General features: G+C 42.6%; 1 protein-coding gene across 3 annotated transcripts in view; it reads left to right on the forward strand.

Moving 5' to 3' along the window:
- The window catches only part of PLEKHM1 (pleckstrin homology and RUN domain containing M1), a 247,449-nt gene that overhangs the window by 164,179 nt on the left and 59,729 nt on the right, over positions 1 to 23,541 (forward strand). For all 3 annotated transcript variants that reach the window (XM_078645003.1, XM_078645004.1, XM_078645005.1), the window contains exons 5-8: positions 2,786 to 3,218; positions 3,590 to 3,803; positions 6,117 to 7,007; positions 7,768 to 7,913. In XM_078645003.1, coding sequence (XP_078501129.1) covers positions 2,786 to 3,218; positions 3,590 to 3,803; positions 6,117 to 7,007; positions 7,768 to 7,913 — 1,684 coding nt within the window. The remainder of the gene's footprint in view (positions 1 to 2,785; positions 3,219 to 3,589; positions 3,804 to 6,116; positions 7,008 to 7,767; positions 7,914 to 23,541) is intronic.

The following is a 23,541-nucleotide window of genomic DNA, read 5'->3' on the forward strand; positions in this document are numbered from 1 at the left end:
TTGGCAGGTGAAGGGTCCGTGGGTGCGTTTCGGGGTGGCTCGGTGGCAGGCGGCAGGTCGTCTTGGGTTGAGTGCGGTGAGGGTGGCGGTGTCGTACGTCAGGCGGGTTCCCTGGCAGTGGCTGGGGCCAGGGGTTCTGGCGCTGCGCGCGTCCACTGGCGGCCGCTGCATGACCTCCATAAGAGGCGCAGTGGGAGGGAGGGGCAGCTGGGAGGCGGGAGCGGGGTGGCCAATGAGCGGGCGTGCCGGGAAACAGAAGGAAAAAGTGGGTGGGGCCGGGGGGAGCAGCGGCGGGAATTGGGGAGCGGGGGGCACTGAGGGCAGGGGCGCTCAAGGAGCACCAACAATCCACAAGGGCACAGTAAATACAGTTAAAAAACCAAGTTAAGAATACAGGTGAGCAAATTAATACAGGCGAGCAAAATAATACAGGCGAGCAAATAGAAGTTGAAAAAACAAATACTGAGAGGAGGCAAAGCAAACCCGGGGCACACCAGCGGCGAACCCTCGGTGACACACGGGTCCTAGAGGAGAGACGAGCGGCGTGGGGAGTGACCTGGGGTTAGGTCGCGCTCACCTTTGCCGCGCGACCTCCATAAGAGGCCAAGTGGGAGGGAGGGGCAGCTGGGAGGCGGGAGCGGGGTGGCCAATGGGCGGGTGTGCATGGAAACAGAAGGAAAAAGTGGGCGGGCCGCGGGGGAACAGCGGCGGGAATCGGGGAGCGGGGGGGCAGTGAGGGCAGGGGCGCACAAAGAGCGCCAACAATCCACAAGGGCACAGTAAATACAGTTAAAAAGCCAAGTTAAGAATACAGGTGAGCAAAATAATACAGGCGAGCAAATAGAAGTGGAAAAAAAATACTGAGGAGGCGGCAAAGCAAACCCGGGGCACACCAGCGGCGAACCCTCGGTGACACACGGGTCTTAGAGGAGAGACGAGCAGCGTGGGGAGTGACCTGGGGTCAGGTCACCTAAGGTCATTCAGCACACTAAAGTATACGAAAATGAACATTTATTAATTATATGGTCATGAAACCTTCACTGTTTACCACCCACCATTCACTATTCCCCATTAATGTTACCTAGCACATGTTTAGTGTAAAAGCAGCATTAATTATTACTTTAAAGCAGGATGCAACTTCCAAAAATAATAATGCAGATGCAGACTATTTGTGCAACTTCTTCGTTTCACAAAAGTTATTACAATTCTATGTGATTATGTGTTAAATTCAGGCATGCGCAAAGCAATTTCCTTGTGTTTGTCAGTGTCCGTTAGTTTTACTACATCTACTTACTGTTCATACTTAATTTGGGAGTATAGATTCGAGCAGGTTTTATTTTTACAAAACCCTGCTCCATCAGTATGTAGGCTATGTTTATGTTAGTCAGCTGAGAGAAAGGAGGGGTAGATGATATGAATGTAAAGAGGCTTTATGATGCCATGATGTTACAATATTTCTTTATTATTCACCCTCTTGGTAAACATAGATGCCACTATCTTGTTACTTCTTTTATTAGTTACTGTTCATATTGTATGTGCTAAGATAGTGATTTGTATTTAATTAATTATTATGAATGTACTCCTGCTTTACTGTTGTTTTTGAGTGTTCCTTTTCATGATGAAAGAGGATTTAGGTTCCACTGGTTATTATTCCTGTCAAATTTCACAGGATTGATCGTTACCTAGAGTGCATCTCCGTCAATTAATGCTCAGTGGGTTGTCAAGTAATTGCCATTCACTGGGTTTCTGGCTCATGTTTATGCATTGACTAAGTCCTTAAAGCCAGAGGCTCTGGAAAGTCTGTTTCCAGGCCAGGTTCTGAATAGAAATCCAGAAAACACAGCAGTAACACATCTCAGTGATACAGAATTAAATACAAGCTATTTCTTTTTTCCTCGAATGAGCCCACATCTCTCCTCTTCTGTGTGACATACATTGTTATTTGTTGTTATTGTTATTTGGCATTTGTATAACCCAATTTATCATCACAGCGTTTTTCGAGGGTCCTTGGGTGACTATCCCACCCCTGGACACTTCAGACATTTATTTTACAGAACAGATCGTAGTCTTATTTCGTTTGCGGAGATGTGTGGTCTGTAGAGTGGCTTCTGCTTATTAGGACTTTGACACTTTTTCACAGGGTGGTCTGTACACATCCTGGTTGATTACTTTGTAATGTTGTTTATTTTGAGTCTTTAGCCAAGGCAGAGGAAAAAGACAAATAGAAGACTTTATGGCTCAGTGTCTCCAAAAATACCAACCTTCCATAATAATATGATCTTTCAACAAGACTCCTTTGAACTTTCCGAAATGCCTTACTAGGGGCGTTGGTGGGTGGGAGAGTTTTTCCAAACGTTTTTGGTTGGTGTGGAAGAATTGAGAAAAGACAGACCGTATGCTCCTCTTTCGTAGGGTGTTGCAGATGCACTTATTTTAATTAGGTGACCGTAGCTCTTAGCTGCCTCTCTAGTTAGGTTTTTAGCGTGCCCTACATGTCTATGCTATGATTGATGACAAAGCCTTGTTTCCCCGATACATATCCTTTCATTTAAAAGGTTTGCTAAAACAAAGTATTATAGAAGTGTGTTTCTGTTTTGTCGATGCTGGATCTTCTTTCTCCTCCTAATCTATTTAGATGAAAATGGGTTTAAAAAGAACCCTTCAGATGCTTCATAGTCTTCAAAGAGAATGATTTTGGAATTTGTAATTCACTATCAATACTAGAAAATCTCTTATTAGTGCTTCCCCAATTTAACCTTCCTTCTTCTTGCTCCCCTTTGTTTAGCCCACAAATTGAAATCCATGAAGTGTGCCAACCCTCTAATCCTACAGGAGAGCTATCCAGTGCACCACAGCATATTCCTGATTCTGAGCCACAATGGTCATCAACTTTGTTTACACTTTCCTCACCGCCTCTCCAAACAGATCTTATAGAAGAGATTGGAAGATGTCCAGATCCAGAACCCAGTACAAGTAATGGACAGTTGGTATATGCAAAAAAACCATTAGGAGACGCAAAGAATGAAAGTACAGTGCAAGTCACTGCAAACTTGAATTTATCTAGTGACTGCTACTTGGAAAGCACCAGTGAAGGCAGAAAACCTACGCATAGGAAGCTTTGCAGAACCAGGCCTTTGGCAGTGAACAGCCTTGAGAAACATCGTAAGCAAGAACATTCCTGTGACAAGTTGCATACGTCTCCACCTGCAACTATTCCAGTAGGTTAACCAATTTCTTTTCACCTTTCCAGATCTTATATACGTTCATATGTCTAAATGTGTCTACATCTAGATGTATATAGACAGACAGACATGGAAATATTTCAATGCAAATAATCAGTTGCTAAATGTTTGATACATATGAATCCTTGTACAATTCTTGCTATGAAATGTAAACAAAGGCATCCAAAAATGTTTAATTCTGTAAGGGATCCTAAAGCCATGTGCAAACTCCTGCTTAACATGCACAATTTGGTCATGCATTCTTACATAGTCACAGAAACTGTTGCTTTGTGGTATTGTGCATTTGTTTATGTTTGTTTTTTAGTAGTGTGGTCATTATATTGTCATTTTATGCTTTTCATCCACAGAAAAGCACAAGTTGGATATCTGCAGATGATATACATGTGCCAACTCCGATGGAGCAAACTCAGGAAAGCCTGCCACCGACATCAATGGATGCACAAGCTTTAAATGGAGAAACGTTGTCTCTACTTCATGCAGAGCAGCCAAGTACCCCGGCTCTAATATCTTCTTCTGGTCAGGAAGGCAAAGGTTTTAGTGTGGTTCATCGCAGGCAAATAGGTAGGTTCCTTTGGAGAACAGGGAGATTAATGGAACTGTTACAGGATTTTATTTATATTATTTTAGTTTAGTGCTGCTTTGGAAGGAAGTATTTAGGTATGAAGTTTGCATTTTTTACTATACTATTTAGAACTGTGTGAAACATTTTGGACGTTGACTATAATGCCTGATCAATCCCCTGTTGATAGCAGAGTATGTTCTATGCAAACGGGAGTAATAAAAACAAAGCAAACCTTTTCAAATAAGTACATGGCGCCGACACATTTTGATAGTAAGTGGTATGTAATTTCTGTCTGCAGGAACTATGCTGGTTAGATTTTAGTGTTTTCAGTTTTCGCAGTGACGGCTTTTACTCTGCTGAAGTTTGCTCCATTAGAAATGGCAGCACCCTAGGTTGAAGCTCTATTTTCCTCTGACTCACTTGCTTTCATGGCCTTGCCAACCTTAAACACATTAGCAGAAAGGGATTGTTCCTCAGTGAAATCCCCAAAGACTCCATCTGACACATTGCCCAAAGCTGGGACCTCACTTAATGCCCATATTCATAATTACCTTGTTATCCCAAGATCTCGTCAAACTGAAACTACCCTTCTCTACCATAACAAGATGATGAATGCAGAGAACAAAGGACACTACATCACCCTTTTACTCACTGACCGTTGCAGCAATAACTGTAAGGCCCTCTGCCTGGTATCCCCGATTTCGTGCAATAAGTAAAGGGGGGCAGCGTTTGTGTAAATCAGTTTGTCATTCTAAAGTTGCTTAGGTATTCTCCCTCGAACCCCCGGCTCTTCATTACTTTGCTCTTAAAAGAACTACATTAACTTCCCTTCAATACTTTTGTTTACTTTACTAGGCGAGCCTGTCTGTCTCATTTACTAATGCTTCTTTGGAAAGCCCCCAAAATACATAAGCCACAAAGTAGTATATGATATAATATTATCATGATCTAAGCTTGTCTGCCAAAACACCAAATCTATTAAACATGCTGCATCTTAAATTGCAGCAGACAATGCAGTCCATAGACCTTGAATGGAAGCATCTCATAACCACCATTGCTGAAGCCATCTCCTGTGTCTTTAGAAAGTAACCAGAATCGTCCCTTTTCTACATACTCTCTCACTCACTCGTAGTGGGAAGTTACAGGTAATATAGTAAACCTGCTATATAGAAGTTCATTTGTGTGATTCCTCACCTGATTTTAGCTAGGAGACTAATTTCCAATGTCCGCTTCATCTACCTACAAATCACAGAATCTCATCAGTTTTCTCTATGAATAGTACATGAATGGCCAGGAGCTTTGTACAGTTAAGTAGCAAAATAATGGTCCTAAGCCCAAAACATTGGATTGAAATAACTCTTCTAGACTACTTCATTTTGTTTGTCGTTGGTATTAAACTCTCCACAGTGGCTAAAAGTAGGATATTAGGTGGGTCTTTAATGTAGGAATGATATTGGTGAGATGCATGGATACATTTTTTTCAAATTTGTCAATCTAGCTAAATGGCCTAGGAAATGTTACTGTGTATGCCTTCAGATACAATTTTCATTAGACACTACCACCAAGAGCTGAACTAATTATGGAACATTGTTTAGAATAGCCTCCCACAGAATTCCATTTACCTACCTCCAAAATATATTCCACCCACTTACAAGACTGCCGCCAAAAGAAATTGGGCTTTGTCATCAGCGCTGAAGGGGTTAAACAAGTCACTCTGTATGTTACTCCATGGAACTTCCACTCTGCTTCTCAACTCTGTTTGAAAATTCTGATGGTAAATCTGCCTTCTCAAGACTCTAGAATATTTCTTGGTTATAGCTGAATTTGTCTGAAAATCCTGCTCCCGCCCATCTCATTCTACCACTCACTGGTTATTTGAGAACCTTTTTTTGATGTAGTAATCTACTGTAGAACTCTTTTAAAAAGACTACACATCCTGGTTGACCACTTTGTAATGTGGTTTATCTTGAGTCTTTAGTCACAGCAAAGGAAAATGCACCACCAAGAAGGTATAACATTTCTGGTACCACATAGCTCAAAAGCACAAAGTTAATAAAATAAAAATAAGTGTACTTTACTATAGTTTACACTGTAAGAAAACAGTGCCACCAACATATTTTTGCATTCTTGGGTACTATTGCCCTCGGAGATCGTCTAAACACTGCTGTGAATTTTAACAGTAACTTTATATTTTAGGTTTGTGTTTTTGCTAGTGGTAAGTGGTAAAGATGTTTAGGTGCAAAGAAGCTAACAGAAGAAATTTCCAATTATCCTGTATGGCAATAATGATGGTTTAATGAATTTTATTTTAGGGCTGAGCAATCCATTTCGTGGACTTCTGATGCTTGGACGCTTGGAGCGGCGAGGAGCTATGGGGATATGGAGAGAGTTCTTCTGTGAATTGTCTCCATTTGAGTTACGCCTTTTGATTAGTGAAGAAGACCGAACCTGCTTTGAGAACTGCTCTCTTCTGCGATGCGAGTCTGTGGGAAAGGTTCACAGTGAAGGGCGGTTTGAGCTGCTCTTCTCTGATAAGAAACTATACCTCCGTGCTGCTGGTCCCAATGAAGCCCACGATTGGGTGGATCGTTTGCGAGAAGCTCTGCACAAGTGTCGTCCACAGCACGAAGAGCCTTGGGAAATTTTACAGTGTCCCGACCGTTCAGAAATCATGGAGGGTAATGAATCAACTTTGGACCTGAAGATGCCACCAGAGGTAGTTTATGATTGGACCTCCCCTCTGGCTGCAGAGCAGGATTCTTTCAAGGAATCAATTCTTTACATGAAACAAGGGACAGCCTGGCACAGATTTGTGTTTGCTTTGTCATTAGAGGCCTTACAATGCTTCACAGTAAAAGAAGACAAAAAGATGCTCTTCTGTAGCTACGGTATAGAAACTATCCGGGATATAATTCCAGACACAAGCCTTGGAGGCCCGGCCTTTTTCCGCGTCCTTACCTCAAAGGCATCTTTAAAACTGCAGGCAGAAAGTGCTGCTGAAGCCAAGTCTTGGCGAGAGATGATTCGATGTGCGTTAGAGTCATACTTGGAGTCGACAAATGGTGCCTTGATAAATGGATTTGATAGGGATGAGACCTCTCAGGCAGTTTTAAAATTGTCTAAAAAAGAACATAGCCTGCTTCAGTTTCTGACTACAATCCCCACAGAGAAAGGACTGGATTCACAGAACTTCAAGTGCGCAGGTAGAGAGCTCTCCTTCCTCCTTTATTGTCATTTAAGCTGGTCAATTTTCTGGTTACAACATATTTTGTGCACAGCTTTTAATTTTCTGTGGAGGTCATTGGAAATGGGTCTTCTATTCCCAATAAATTGTCAGATTGCAACCATTTTATGAAAATGTTTGGAATGTTTGTCTTAAGCAATATACATTTTAAGATGTTCTTTCTAAATGTACCTGCATCTTATTTGTTACAATGTTACATAATAGAGTAATATACTTGCATACTCTTTATGAAATCTCTTAATGTTGTAGCATTCCAGTTTAATCAAACAATGATTCAGACATTGTTCCTAGATGTAAGAGGGTGTACAAGAAGGAGGTGATGTAAGAGAATGTGCAGCTCTTTTTTCCTATGCTCTCTGTTGAACCCTATCTAAAAAGACTTTTTTTATATACTCCGTATTTCTCCAGAGGTAGCGAAGCCCATCACCATGCTTGCTGTTCAACAGTGAATCTTAACCCCTTCAATGCTGCGCGAATTCCGCTGCGGTGCTGAAGGTTCTAAAGAACCTATGGACTCTTGACGGAACGGTTCCGTCATGAGCACAGGCCAACCGACGCTCATGACGGAACCGTTCCGTCATGAGCACCGAAGGGGTTAAAGCATGGCAACAATGTGTAGAATGGTTTTCTGCTATCATAGGAATAGCTAGTCTTTATTAGTAATGTTCCACAAGCCCTAACGTGTTGGAGTTTTACGTATGTCTTGTCTTGTTTTTTAGCATGCCCCAAGCAGATTGGGTTTTCCTTTGGGAAATGTAAACTGTGTGCCTTCTCTGGTCTGTACTACTGTGACAGATGTCATCAGGATGAGGTCTCGGTTATTCCATCTAGGATCATCCACAACTGGGACTTGACGAAACGAGCAGTGAGTACTCTTGCTTTAGTTGTCTTTATCAATAAATACTTTTGTTATTAGAACACCAAGATTATGGACTTCAGACTGCATGGCAATTAATAGGAGAAGGTTTATTATGTATAGGTAGGCATCATGTCTGATTTTCAAAACAGTTTAGAGGCATTTTCTAATAAATTTCAAGCATTCTGTCTCTGGGTCACTTAGCTGTGCACTGAATGGGGCTGGAGTTTAGTAGAATGCGGTTTTGCACAGTTTAAGTAGGAGAGAATTGGTGCTTAAATTCTGTGTTTGAGTGATAGCTTGGTACTGTGATAACGGAGTTAGTGACATGCATTTTAACAAGCATTTGCAATGCAATAGGTCTCACATTTGTTAAAAGTTAGAGCTGTTGACATTGAAACTAACAATGTTTTTTACTTTTGTTTTTTATCTGCAGTGGAGTTATTATATTTGTATAGCACTATTGCCAATGGTATAAAAAAGTAAAAACCATTGTGATTTTTAACACCAAGAGCTCTAACTGCATATACGTATTTTAAGGTGCATATTTAAAGGTGCTCTTGTATGAGATAATGAAGAAAGGGAGACTGTGAAAAAAAAATTTGCCTACGATCTCACAGATTGAGACAAATGTACTTTACCTAACTGTAATGCTCTTGACCCATAAACTCAAGTCACTAGACCTGCAGGTCTTGTAACATTTTAATGATTTTTCGATGCCTGCTAAGAGTGCAAGCAATTACTATTGTCCATAAACTACACAAACATTTGCAAATTTCTGGGTACTAAAACTTCTAAAAGAGTTTAAGGGAGCCTTGTTACTGTATTTTAACTCCAACAAAACAACCAACGTTTAAAAAAATATATCAAAAGCCATATATATATATATTTTTTTTTTTCTGTCAACTTTTATGGATGACAAATCGAAGGGCAAAATAGTTCGTGGATATGAACATGAGGCGCTTTTGGCAATTATGAGAGTTTGCTTATAACGGTCAGCATACATTTGCGAACTATTAAGGCAGACAGCATTGCACATTTGGAAGCAGAAGATAGTGTGTTACTGAGACAAAGAATCTAAGTAGCCTATAAACCTAAAGGCCGGAACAGTGGTGACAGCTTCAAATGAAAGCAAATTTAAACACAGACTGTGTCCAAGGTTGTAAGAGACACCAGCATTTTTCAGTGTCTCATTTAAAAATATTAGATTATATTACGGAGTTCAGTAACATCTATTGAAAGTAATATTTTTTCTAACTATTAAACATTCAAGAACATCTGACGAACCTGCCATTAGTAACAAAATGTCTCCGTCTGTTATTGTCTCCCTTTATATAGCCTACGTTTATGTTATTATTAATTGTCAAGCATGATTATTTTATATTAGCCATTCAGAAGTCCGGTTTTTGTAGAGTGCAGATCCTATACTGAACCGAGCTATTAAACTTGAATGGTTAAGGAATATCGCACAGTGAAGTAAAATAATGCACCATGGACCCCAAAATTTGGTCAGGTGGACAGGCTGGGATTTGACTGCACATCGTGCAAGTCTGAGACCTATTGGCATAGCCAATAGGTCTCGCCTTTGGGAGGTGTAAGTAGTTTTGGTGAAAACGAGTGCTTTATAAGTAATATTTTGCAAAGTGTCCTCTAAAGGAAAATGTTTTACCAGTTGTAGCAGTTCACAGTTGTAGTGTAGTTGAAGGCTTATAAAAGGTTTGTTTGGGCAGGGGCCTAAATCTCTGCGCACTAGATACATAAGAGGCTGTTTCTGGAATGGCAATATGTCAAATTACAGTGCGCTGCATCTCAATTATTAGAATTTACAGAGGAAAGGCACATGCATTCAGTCCACGGATCATTCTCTCTTCTGTTTAACACCAAAGATCAGTGCTTTTGTTTCAGTTATTTAATTATTGTTATTCAATTCGTTTTAGTGAATGGAGTAAATAGACCTATTACACGTTAAATGAAACTTACTCTACAATCGTTTACATGTGCGCAGTCATACGATTTAAAGGTGTGCTTTTGTAGGTGGAATATTCTCACAGACCGTGAAGATCGAAAACAGTAACACAACATACATCAACCACCTTTGAAATAATGGTACACTTCACAAGCCTCTGTCTGATGGGGTGTAACCTAAGGTGCAATCTCAGTCGGAGCTCGGAGACCTCTTTGTTTAAAAAAAAAAAGTATTTACTTGTGCTCATTTTTATGTTCAGCCTATCTTAAAATCCTTCTTTTCCCATGTCATCTCTTATTTCCCTTACTCTGCCGAGTCGCTTGCCTTGATAAACAGAACGATTTAGAAGTGGCTCTACACCTGTCTGAGCAAAATTAAATAATTAAACAAACAAAAGGTCTCGAAGCTCCCGCAGTTTTGATCATCCTGATACTGGACTTCAAACGAGAGTTATGAGATTTGCAGGATGTCTCTGGACCAATCTTCATTGTTCACTTCAAATGTAGGGAAACTGACAGTAACAAACATTCCCTAACACTGACAGCAGGTCGCAACTAGCAAATAATGATATACAGCACGATATTGATTACAAATGTAACAAGTTAAGTATTGAAAAAAACTCACCGCCGCAGCCCGGCTTGAACAGAAAGCCAGGCAACCTGTGTTGGGACGAGGCCGCAAAAATACAGGTAGCAGACGGGAACCTACCCCGCGCTCCTGTGCCCGTGAAGCCAGCCAGAAGATTTGCGTGTCAGCTAGCGGGGCTTCCGTGCTCGTGGAGAGCCCCGCCTGTTGCCGAGAATGACCCGCTGGCTGTCGAGGGAGAGAGGGACACGCGAAAAGAACCCGGTGAGGGGGAATGTGTGCGCGTGTCTGTGTGCGAGTGTGTGTGTGTGTGCGAGAGAGAGTGTGTGTGTGTGTGTGCGCGCGTGTGTGTGTGTGTGTGTGTGTGTGTGTGTGTGTGTGCGCGCGTGTGTGTGTGCGCGTGTGTGTGTGCGTGTGCGCGCGTGAGTATGCGTGTGTATGTATGTGTGTGTGTGTAAAAAGAGCCCGATGACTGCTGGGGGGGCGAGGGGATGTGTGTGTGTGTGTGCGTGTGTGTGTGTGTGTGTGTGTGTGTGTGTGTGTGTGTGTGCGTGCGTGTGTCTCTGTGCTGTACGAGCTAAGGGAGACAGGAGATGGTGAACGCGCGCGCGACCTGATCTGATTACGGCAGGTTGCGCGGGCCCATCTCTTGTCTCCCTTAGCTCGTTGTAAGCAGAACCGCCGACAATAGAAGGAGGTCAAAGTTGATGGTAAATCTACGTTGGTTTGATTTTGTATTGTCATGAATGAATGAATGAATGAATGAATGAAATGAAATTTATAACGCGCAACTAAGCCCGTAGGCATCAAGGCGCCTAACAAAGTAAAATCAAAAAGGCAGAACCCAAGCTAAGGATAGGCTATGGCGAACAGCGATGTCTTAAGGGCCTTTCTAAAGGCTTGCTTTGAGGGAAGAGTTTTAATATCAGAAGGCAGAGAGTTCCACAGCCTTGGGGCCAAAGTTGAGAAGGCTCTGCCACCCCACCTAGCTCTACGGACACGGTGGATGGATAGCAAGGCTTTATTGGCCGAGCGCAGGGATCTGGAGGGGGTATAAGGATTTAGCAGATCCCTTATGCCTCCTGACTTGTTCGAGGCCAGGGCCCCATAGATCAAGCAAAGGGACTTGAATGAGATCCTGGCCTCGATTGGAAGCCAATGCAGTGCTTTCCTGGCAGCTGTAGCAGAGGCCTGCCTGGGAAGATCTAGTACGAACTTTGCAGCTGCATTCTGCACCATTTGGAGTCGCATTATAAGACTCTTGTTAATGCCAAGGTATAGGGCATTGCAATAATCTAGTCTTGAGCCTATCAATGCAACTACTATTTGCTTTCTTGCTTGGGGGGACAGGTAATGTTTTATATTCCTCAGGATGTTTATTATGCCCCAGCAGGTGGAAATGGTCCTACTTATTTGCTGGCCCAGCCCCAAATAAGGGTCAATCATGACTCCTAGGTTCCTAGCCAAAACAGTGGGTGTAGGGCACACTCCCAGAGATGGAGGCCACCATTCCGCCGACCAGATATCCTCCTTGCCTCCGAACACCAGAATTTCTGTCTTCTCGCCATTGAGCTTCAATGAATTGCAAATCATCCATTGAGCCACTGCCTCCATGCAGTGTCTAAAATTGGAGGCAGCCGAGATGACCGGTTGGGCGAGAGACATCAATATCTGTGTGTCGTCGGCATAGGAGACTACCTCCATCCCGTAAGATCTAATAAGCCTGGCAAGTGGGGTCACATAGATGTTAAAAAGGGTCGGACCTAATGCCGACCCCTGAGGGACCCCACACTGCACAGGGAGGGATGGAGATAGGAACTCCCCCAGCTTAACTCTCTGTTCCCTCTGGCCAAGGAAGGAGGATAGCAGACTAAGTGCAGGCCCCTCCACCCCTATCTCCCTCAGACGAGATGTTAACACTGAGGGAGACAGGGTATCAAACGCAGCCGTAAGATCTAATAGGATAAGGAGAGTGGTCAGGCCCTTGTCCACTCTGGTACGGATGTTATCAAGCACCATGGTAAGGGCCGACTCCGTGCTGTGCTCTCTCCGGAATCCATGCTGCGAGTGATCTAAAAGGCCAGAGGTTTCCAGGAAGGCAGCAAGATGCTGGTTGAGGTGGGTTTCCAACATCTTTGCTGGGGCTGGGAGCAGCGAAATGGGGCGGAAGTTTTTAAGAACGCCCGGGTCCAAAGTAGGCTTTTTTAACAGTGGTTTAACCACCACTCTTTTCCATTGTGGCGGGAAAGTCCCTTCTCTCATTGCCCTGTTCATGATCTCTAGCAACCAGGGCAAGAGAGTCTCCTTGCATTGTTTAAGAAGTTTTAGAGGGCACGGGTCTAAAGGAGACCCTGACCTGGTCTTCAAAAGGAGAACTTCAAGTTCCTTCAGGGAGAGGGGGGGGAAGCTGGAAAAACACCCTAACGGTATCTCCTCCGAAGATGTTAATGGAGGGACAGGAACGCTCAGAGAGGAAGATAATGCCGACCTCTGAGATTCTAAGGCCGAATAAATGTCCACAATTTTTGATTGGAAAAATTGTGCAACATCGTCACAGAGCCGCTGTGAACTAACCACGGGGTCCGGTACTTTCAAAGAGGTGAGCGTGTCTACGATCTTAAACAGCTCTTTCGGCGAGGAGAGTGAGGAGATCAACGAGGTAAAATACTCTTGTTCAGTCCTTATCACCTCAGTCCTTATCACCTCAGTTTTATACTCCTTTAGGAGGGATTTGTGACTATCCCTCTCTCGCGGATCCCAGCTAGTCCTCCAAAGGCGTTCCTGTCTTCGAACTCCCTGTCTAAGTCATGGGTCAGTTATAGGTGCTGATGCCTGATGTATATAATCAGGTAAGAGGAAATTAATGTTTTTTTTCCTTAGGGTGGGGTAATTTCTTTTCCTCTATTTTTTTCTGATGACTAGTTGGTAAGTGATGAGACGTTGATTGTTCTATTGACACCAGTTTTGTGTTTGTGTAGCAGTAGGGAGGTGGTGATCTATTTTACGTGTCAACATTGTGTAAAGGAGGCATCTCCTGTGCTGAGGAGGGATTTAGGTGCTTCTCTGTTAAATTATTTTAGGATGGTCAAGGGGTAATGTCTTTATAGATAGTTTCTTTAAAAGCTCAGAGACCTCCATTTGAAAATGTTTCAAAGCTGAGCCATTTGGATAGGGTGCGACGAATATTTGAGATATAGTTGGGCTGTTACTGCAGTTATTGATGTGTTGTTGGGTTTTATCTGATCTTGTCAGTTTATTGTTTGAAACAATTAATGATAGTGTGACATTTCTGTATCGACTGAGATGTGGGCACATTCAGAATAGAGTGTAGGCAGTGTTGGTCTCCTTTGAAGAGGGCTCTTCATCTATTGCAGCCGTCAGTGATGATGGATTCATAGTACAGACATAACCATGTTTTATTCATGCGGGGAAAAGGTATTTTTAGTTCCAGGCATTCGTATCCTTGTTTAAAGATGAAGTGATTGCTGCCCCGAGTTCTTTGGTTTATTTTGACGTTGAAGGTTTTGGGTTTATGGATCATGATGTCATTAGTGTATAGATGTTGCCTTTCAGACTGCTGTTAAGAGAGTCTTTGAATGAGTTATTGGATATTGGTTGCATAGTATTTAGGTTGGTGTTAATCTGGTTTGAGTTTGTTGATTAGGTAATCTTTAAAGGAACATTACTGGTTAATGGGGAAGTAGATGGCGAAGTGCTTGGTCAAATCCATTTGTGTTGGATGCTGGCATTGGGGAGATGCCATGTATGTGAAGATAATGTTGAGTGTTGCAGAGGTTGTGTATAAATTCTCTGATATGTTGTTGTGTGTCAAGTTGGTCAAGGAGAACAGCTTTTATTCTTAGTGGATGTGTTGCTTGGGATGCTGAGGTGTATTACGTAGATGTTTGTGTGTCCCTGGATGTGTTAGTGAGGAGGTTGATGATTACTTGCCTGCCTCCTAGAACTTTCTTCAATCAACATGGTCAATTCTTTGTTGATTTTTAGACAACAGAAGGCAGGCTTTACCTCCTACCCCATGCAGAACTGGTGCAGTGCATGGGGGTGGCTGGGAGGAGAAGGCACTAGCACCAATCAAAAAGGTAAAATAATGTTTTTATAATACTTTCAAATACAATTGAGGTGCTAGTCACCTAATCAGGGTTTTCAGAAAATCTTCTTTTATGGGGAGATGTTCCATAAAATGAGTAAGAGTAATCAGCCAATCAGGTCGTTGGGCAAATTCTTCTTTATTGATGCACCTTTTCTTTCATTTCTTGGTCTGCTTTCAGAATTGCCTTTTTGAGAGATGAAATTACAACTGTACCAATATGGCCCCCAACATTGGTGAAAGAATATTTGTTGCTACTACTGTTGCGTCCTTGACTTTTTCTATTCACCTCCCATAGGAAAGTCTTTGAGAGCTGGTATTTCTAGGGTGACCACCGGACTCCAGTCCTGAACTTTCCATCTACAAATTATTATTTTCAGATGTGAGTCTAATTGGTTCAGTGAAACTGAAAGACGACTACAACACCCATAATAGATTAGGTTATCGCCCAAAACTCCAAACTGGGAATGCTCTGCCGCGGAGTGAATGGAGTTTTGCCTTCTCTGTGTTGAACGCGAGTAGGCAAAACTCCGTACACTCCGCGGGTGGAGCGGAGCTCTCCGCCCACCGTTAATTCAAACACCTAACTAAACCAACTCTTGACTGTTTTGCAGTGCTTTTAGTGCTGAACATGCACTGGATTTAAAACCGGTTTCAAAAATTTCACAGTGAACTGGAAAATATTTCAGTTTGTTTTGAAATGCATATTTCATCATGATAATGCAGAGCTTTACCATTGTCTGGGCTAAGAACATTGCATAGCATCAAGGAGCTTTTTAGGTCGCAAGGTTTTCTTAATTATACAGCAAAAAATGCAAATGATGTGGCACATTCTTATGGCAGTATTAGTTTCATCCATTTTAGCTAGAAACAACATTTTTGTGACCTCTTCAAGGCTCAGTGAATCAAAACGAAGGTCATTGATTCAAGTTGTAAAATCCAAATTCGATTTGGCGAGTATCTGATACAGCGCCTTGAACAAGTGATATATTCCACACGTGACAATGTCCCAACTCCTAGCAATGAAATCGACTGTGGCCGGCTGCTCAAATAAATAGTGGAAGTAATAGGTAGTCGCCAGTCTGCATGCACGGTTGAAGAAAGTATTCAGTAATCACCAGTATCAAGTAGTTGTAGAATAGACTCGCTAAGTGAAGAGATATCACAATAAGAAATTCTATAGGCAATATTAAAAACAAGCATTTGCAATGCAATCAGTCTCGCGTTAGTACAAGTTAGAGCTACTGGCGTTGCAAATTACATTGTTTTTTAGTAAGGTATTTTTGTTTGTACTTTAGTGATTATTTGACCTATGTAAAGAGATAGGAAGGAATCCGGGAACTTCCCCAGCAGCGCATGCTGGGACTTTCAGGCCACAGTAATAATAAACAAGCATTGGCATAGCCAATAGGTCTCGCCTTTGGGACCTTATAAGTGTTTAGTTATCCAGCACAATATCCTTGGTGCAACAACATCAACTGTTGCATGGCTAAACACTTATAAGCTCCCAAAGGCGAGACCTATTGGCTATGCCAATGCTTGTTTTATTATGTGAATTAAAGCGCTTTTGACAGACCGGGAGCAGTGTTAATAACCCAATAATGTTGTTGCTCATCAAGAAGATCTAGTCACCAAAATTATAATATGAGCTATAAAGCACATTGGGCTCTACAATAAAAATGTTACAAATAGAGTTCTAAAACTGTTGAAGGTTTATTAGGGCTACGGCCATCACAGACTGCAAAGTGAACGGTTTATAAGTCAGTCAATTAGTGCTCTATATCAAAAAATGGCATGAAGCTGGGAATAAAATTCAGGAAATAATCAAACCGAACCAGATATTGTTCAGGATTAGTGAATAAGTCATAAAGCAGAGGTCTGATCAAGGTGGTGGCGCCCCCTAAAGTCAGGGGAAAGAACGACCCCAACAAGGGGCTATGTTTATAACACCTTGCACAATGGAAGTGATACAACTTTTACAGTTGTGCAAGAGTCGCACGGTTTGAGCCAATCACATTAGATGGCGAGTGATACACTTCTGAGCTCACGTTGTCAATATTGTCCCAGAGATTCACATGAAGCGGTTCCCATCCCTGGAGCCTGTCAGCCACCACGATGGTTGGTACAAATGTTGTCAGTTAGTATACACTGACAAGCTCTCACGAAGAATAGCGCTGTAGTGCCAAGGCCTCGAGGAGCTTCACTGTCAGTGGAACATCGTGTTTGGGAGCTTTAAAAAACGGAAACATCGTCCTGTAGACGTCAGGAGTATTACCATTCAAATAGTGTTTACAAAGTTGCTTGTGCATGAATCTTCTACGCACAGGTGAGGCAGAGGCTTACTTGCTGAGAAGAGACAGAGGCAGCCATTTTGATATCAAGGCCTACCTTCACCAATGTTAGAACAGGGGAAGTTTTCACAGCAGAATGTCTTGGTCTCAACTTCATGCTATTTATTGTGTTAATACTAATGTGCATTCAATAAAAAAACACTTTTCTGGACCGTGGTTCGGTGAAATCTTAGGACTGAACCAGATAAGAGCCGTGGCCGGTGGAAGTGCTGGGGTGGAGTAGCTGATGCTGGGTGGAGGTTCAGGAAAGAAACAGCGCGGAAAGGAGGTCAGGGCCGGCCAGGGGTCTACTGGTAAAACCAAATAGGAGCTCCGCACTAGAGCGCCTAGCGCAATGAAGCCCTAGGCTGGGGCCCTAGGCAGGTAAAGCAGAAGCTCTTTAGCTGAGTGCCAACTCCGGATTGGAACGGCAGAAGGCACGCATACGTGACGTAAAAGCTGTGGGTGACTTTTACAAGAGGCATTCTGATTTCTGAACCGTTTTAAGCGCTTATCTGCAGCCAGAGTGAAGTATGTCGGGCTGTAGGCGCTATACGCAATAAGCGCATAGACTCACTATTAGTGTCTTCGGGGTCTGTGGGTTTCTCTAGTACATAAGCACATTCTCCGCAGCCTGCCGCCTCCTTGCAGCTGTGCGACGTCGAGGTACCCTGGGTATTCCAGGATATTTATGTAAAAACAGCCCGAAGCGTGCCGCAGCCTTTGAAATGAAGCACACCCTGGAGTGAAACCAATGTCTGGGCACACTGTGAGCCGGGAACTCGGGCTGCTGCAACTTGTTTCAGAACCGTGCAGGAACAATTATTGGTAAACATTCATAAATCAATGTAAAAGACAATATGTTAATAGTAATTATATAGTACGAACAACAAAACAAAATGAATTCGCTAGGGACTAGCACGCACGGCATTGATGTTACCCAGCGCCTTGGTACTCTTTTTATCGACTTTTCAGAGATGAAAGGCTGAGTTTGCCCTGCCAGTAATTGAAATGACGATGTTGATTTCATTGACCTCTACGCGGATGCTTGGAACTTCTCAGAATCTGCTGGTGATGTGCGCGCGAGGCTGGGTCAGAGTTTAGCCACTGGTGGCCCGGTCGGACTATGGTCTGAATATTCTGGGTCCACCTCGGTTCGATGGGACCACATATTGGTGATCGGGTCAAGCAATATCTGCATTTTTGGGCGGTAGCTGAGGGGACGTGCAATAAGATAACTATTTACAAGGAGGATCAAAACAACTCCATATCTCTGCAAGAAGGCAACCCACAGCTATGTTTAGTTTCATAATTGCAAGCATGTTCTTTTTTTCTACTTGTATTCTTTTTATTTATTTTGTCAGAGAGTGAATGCAAGACTGAGTCAGTGGATGGATGAATGAGTGGAAAGATGAGTAACAGAGTGCTTCTATGATTAATTATTGAGTGTCATTTAAACCCATCAATGACACAAAAACAACTGTCATTCATAACACAGACCTACTGGCATTTCCAGTGTATGTTATATTTCGTTTAGGCACAGATTTCTCTGTGGTTCCACATCCTTTGATTCACTTTTCCCAGAGTTCACTTACTTGCCTACTCTACCGACTGACTTTACCTCCTACCCTTTGGGCCTGTCCATGTTAGGTATTCAGTTTATCCCTTCTACTCGTGAACCTTCGTTATTGAAAGATATCCCCTCTCGCTTCCTGCTTCTAAATTGATAATTGATATTCTCAATTTCCGCACAGCGTCAGTGACACGAACATTTTGCAGTCACGTCAGTCGCGCCAACACTTACGCTATTACGTTTTTTGGTCATGAAAAGACGAGCCCCTACAACACTTCGACCAATTAAACTACAGGAATCCAGTCGAGCCTCTTGCTGGTGTCCAATAGTAGCACACCAACACGAGCGCAGCCAACCATAGCTTCCACTGAGTCCAGCCTACGTAGGAGAGGGTGGAGGTGGGGCCCGTCATGTGAGCCAGAAAAAGTGCCAGCATGGAAGGAACGCCGAGAGATGTCCCGGAGCTGGGCCTGGGCAGGGCCTGAGAGAGCCGAGCATCTTGCAGAGGTAATTAGAGCATGGTGTTTGTTGGGGCGACGTTACTGAGGGGCTCAGAGATGTGGAGCTGTAGGGGTGTAAGAAGTAGCAGGGACGTACGGAGAGGCTGGGGTACCGAGGGAGAGTTAATCGTGGTGCAGTGGGAGACGGGCAAGAATGCAATAAAAAAGAAAATTACATGAAAGTCGCAACATGGGCATCGAGGGTAAGCTTCCAGATATGTAGGCGGGAGTGCACAGTTCAAAGGGTGATAAAAACGGAAGGGGAAGGTGTTAGCGAGTGAGATGGAGGGGGTTAGTCGTCTACGTATAAAACAAGCACGGCAGGTCTGCCGGCAGCAGGAGGAAGCACGCGCGCCTCGCACGGCAGACATTGGCCGCGCGGCAGTGAAAGTGGCAGGCTGGCAGCAGGGGGAGGGGGCATGGGTGATTTCCTTTTGGGAGCGTGCCACCATATGGCACCACCATATGGCGCCGCGCGCTCCCGAAAGGAAATCTCCAAGATATGCACGCGTTGCATTGCAAGCAATGCAAACATGTTCACTTCTTTGTTGCAAAAGCTCTGCCCATGGTATTAGGTCCCCTCCTATGTAACGCATGCGCGTTGCGTAGGACGAGACCTAAAAAAGGGAAAAACAAGTCCTAGAAAAAGAAAACAGATGGCCTGGTCACCCTCATCATGACAGTGGGAATATTGAAAACGCAAGTGGTCATAGGAAAATAAAAGTGAGACAAACGGGTGGGAGAAGATCCAGTGAGAGAGAAAGAGTCAATTAATGGTGAGGGGAAGACTAAGAGAGAGGAAGAGGGAAATGTAGAGGAAGACAGAAAGGAAGAGAGAGAGTTTGTGAGAGAAGGAAAGTGTCAGGTGAGGGAGATGGGATGCAAAGGTGCTAAGTGACCATGTGTCAAATCAACCAGGCCTGACTTTCACCAAGCACCACTTTGCATTCTGGGATTTGTAGTCCCACATTTAAAAAGAGGCATGCAAATACAAGCCAGTCAAAACAAAATTAAGGGGAATTAAAAAATACAGGATTGGGTCAGGAGAAACATATGAAATGCAAACAGGAAGTCCATAAGACGGTCACTATTTTCCTTTGTATGTCCTTTATTTCATATCAAACAAGCTTTGTTCGTAACATCTGAAACAGGCAGACGACACGTGTTTCGTCCGAAAGGACTTTCTCAAGGTTAAACAGAACAGTAGAGCAATTTGTACTTCAAAATTCTCTTGTGTATAATGTATCACACCCGTAATGAGGGTGTGCTACCTGTAGCGATGAGGCCTTGATAAACCTGCGGCAATGGTCAGTCTGATTGCAATCAAACCAGATAACAGATCTCTGTTATCGGGGTTGTACGCGATCAGACTGACCATTGCCGCAGGTTGATCAAGGCCTGTTTTAGTGTTCACGGAGTGTAACGGGAGCGGATACTACCCACTCTTCGCTACAGGTGGATAATAAAGGACATACACAGGAAAATAGTGACCATCTTATGGACTTCCTTTTTGCATACTTGGGTGGCTAAAGGCAGTTGTACAGATTTGGACTTCTTTTTTTGTGCCTCTGCATGTGTGCAGTTTGTATACAAACCTCAAGCGGGACGCGCTTGCACCTTGAGAAATGATTTGGCCTCCTCTTGGTGCAGGAAGGCCTTCTGCTTAGAGAGCACTTCAGCATACTAAATTCCGGAGAAATTACGTTCTGACAAACTAAGGGAGTAGATGTGCATGTGGAAAGTGGCATTTCTGCCTTGTTCTTTTTTGTGTAGGAACACATGATATGGAGCCCTTAGCAGCCCTGCTAGAGGAGGAAAGAGTTGGCAGACTCTCATTTATGGCCGCCCTTTCTATATTTACACTTTGTTTTTTGGCTCGTTTAAATCAGACGGTGCCTGCAGCTGCCCTTTGCCTGGACTCTCATGCCAGACTGTTTGTGCACGCCGAGGTGAGACGGAGGTGTCAGTTACGAAGGTGCCGGGGTCCACTTTGAACGAATATAATAAATACGGACTGAACAATTTTTAACTTGTGACCTTTACTCACACACAGAGCTCTGCTTTCAGCACATTAACTCCGTGCCCTCCAATACCTTAGTGGAATTGGCCCACATGACTTGATAGTGTCTCTCAGATTTCTGAATCGGACACTTTAACCCCCTCAGCAACGTTACAGGGAGTGCGCCCTGCTACAGAAAAGTTACATAAACATACACGTCAAAATGTTACAACAGGAAAGAGTTATATTTAAAAAAAAAAATTAAATCGGGCTACGTATTTTCCCCATTGACTTTAATTGCATCAGAGGTGATTTCAGGCTGGAGATAGATAAAACAAAGCCGGTTTTGCTTATAACATTGGGACTCTCCTGCCTAAACGGTGTCTAGTGGCATATATACATGACAATCTTTGCAGCAGTCACATTAACCCCCTCAGCTGCGTCCTTGGTGGGGGTCGGGGGGGTGTAGCCAGGGGGATGATCTTACCTGCCCGCTGTGTGATTGACCAGCTGCCGCATGCGCTCAGGTGTTTCTTCATTATGGCTCGGTCCAGTCCAGCCGCTCCTTGGACCCGATTCTGGAGCAGGCTTAGTCCGTCATGTCAGACAAAACTACAATGGTGCCGTCGGGGTTAGAGCAAGAATATATTTACAATGCAGAATGAATCAAAGGTGGTTGCATGGTATATAACATAAATGTAACAATCCTTTAGATTCTCTAGATCATACAAATTCAGAAAAGAAGGAACACCAAGAACGTAATAATACGCAGTACTCTTCAGTAGATGCATGTAGCAGTATTGTATTCAAAAGAGTAGAATTTCCCATGGATATTTACAAACAAAGCCAGAAAAAAGGTAAATTGCAGTGATAAGCGATATAGTGACATTTGGTGCTCAGTGGTCTTGGTGCAGTGAATATATACAAAGTGAAACAATATATATACAATTGGTCAGAGGAAACAATATCTCTGGTAGTTAGCGTAATTTCTTAGTGATTTGGACCAAGAGCTTTGTTAAGACTGAACCAAGAATAGCCGTTGACGTTTCGACCCAGACAACGCTTAGTGAAGATGTCATACATTGTCCATTGTTTTAGCAACAGTGTATTCATGAAAGGTAAAACGAATTTAAATCATTGCCCATTGTTAGCTGCAAGAAAACACACCATGTTTCCATGATGACTGTGACCATGGCACAGTGTTTGATTTTACCAGAACCCCCTCATTGGCAGTATTGGACATATTACATGGTAACCTGTCATATATTTATTTACCACCAAGAAGAATCAGTTGCACTCCAACGTGTTGATGGTGGCAAATAAATAAAATTTCCTCAACGGAATCCCTGGAGTGCGACTGATTCTTTTTGGTGGTAAATCAATTTCTAGGTTGGATTACACCTCACATGTATGCACCCGCCGAGCTGCACACTGTATTCGGAATGAATTGATGGGAAAAGTGTGTGTGTGTGTGTGTATAGATAAATATTTATAGATGTGTGTGTGTGTGTGTGTGTATCTATTTATATATATATATATATATATTCACTCAAAAAACTATAAGTTTTAGTGGTGTTATAGTTAGCTGGACATTTTACTCATACAAAACCAATGAAACTGCTCCTATATAGTTAGTTGTACTAACTATATTTCGCGCACCCGCAATCCACTGCTGATGATGTCACATATTAGATCATTCATGACATGGTCAGTGACATCACTGATGACATCTCAAATGACATCACTGATGACATCATCCAGTGAATGTGGTTTGCTTCGTTATTTAAATATGCATTATATATATAGCAATTTACATTGAAGAATGAGTGGATATATATATATAAATAAATATTTGGATGGAGGATTTAGTAGCAGTGTAATTGACTGTTTACTTGACCAATTTATAATGTCTCAATAAATATAGTGGATAGTGACTAAACTGTGTGAATATCTGTATCACTTTGTCAGTTGTTGTGTAAACTGATTCTACAGTTGGTTACTAGGTATGTGAAAGTCTATATTAGTTATTGATTAGTTAACTGAGTATTTGTATGGGAGTGTGAAAGTGTGTGTGGTTCGGTGGGGGGTGTGTGACTGTCCAAAGATGTGTGAATAGTTGATTCAGTAGATATATGAAGTTAAAACTACATGTTCTAACAGTTTGGGTGAGGGAATCTCATTATGGGTGTGGTGATGAGCAAATATATTTCTCAAAGGTACAGGTCCAACAAACTAGAAAAATAAAAGGCAGTGTATGTGTCAGTTGTTGTATATAAATAAGTATACATAAGACACAATGATTGTGTGAGTGACTGTATGGGTAGCTGTATACTTGTAATAATGATTTTATAATTCACTAAGTATGACTTACTATCTAAATGAATAGAAGAAGTGGTGTTTGTATAAGTGTTTTGCTAAGTAAATATGTAAGTATGATCCATTGTTTGCATAAGTGAGTAGGATGACTTCATATGTGAATAGGATGCGTGCTGTTGTTTAATGTCGATATAGATGTATAAGTATTTTTGATAATGTTCTATTGTTCATTGACAGCATGTATGAGTGAATCCATAGGT

This window comes from Lissotriton helveticus, chromosome 5_1 (genome assembly GCF_964261635.1).
Source record: "Lissotriton helveticus chromosome 5_1, aLisHel1.1, whole genome shotgun sequence".
NCBI classification, from domain to species: Eukaryota; Metazoa; Chordata; class Amphibia; order Caudata; family Salamandridae; genus Lissotriton; species Lissotriton helveticus.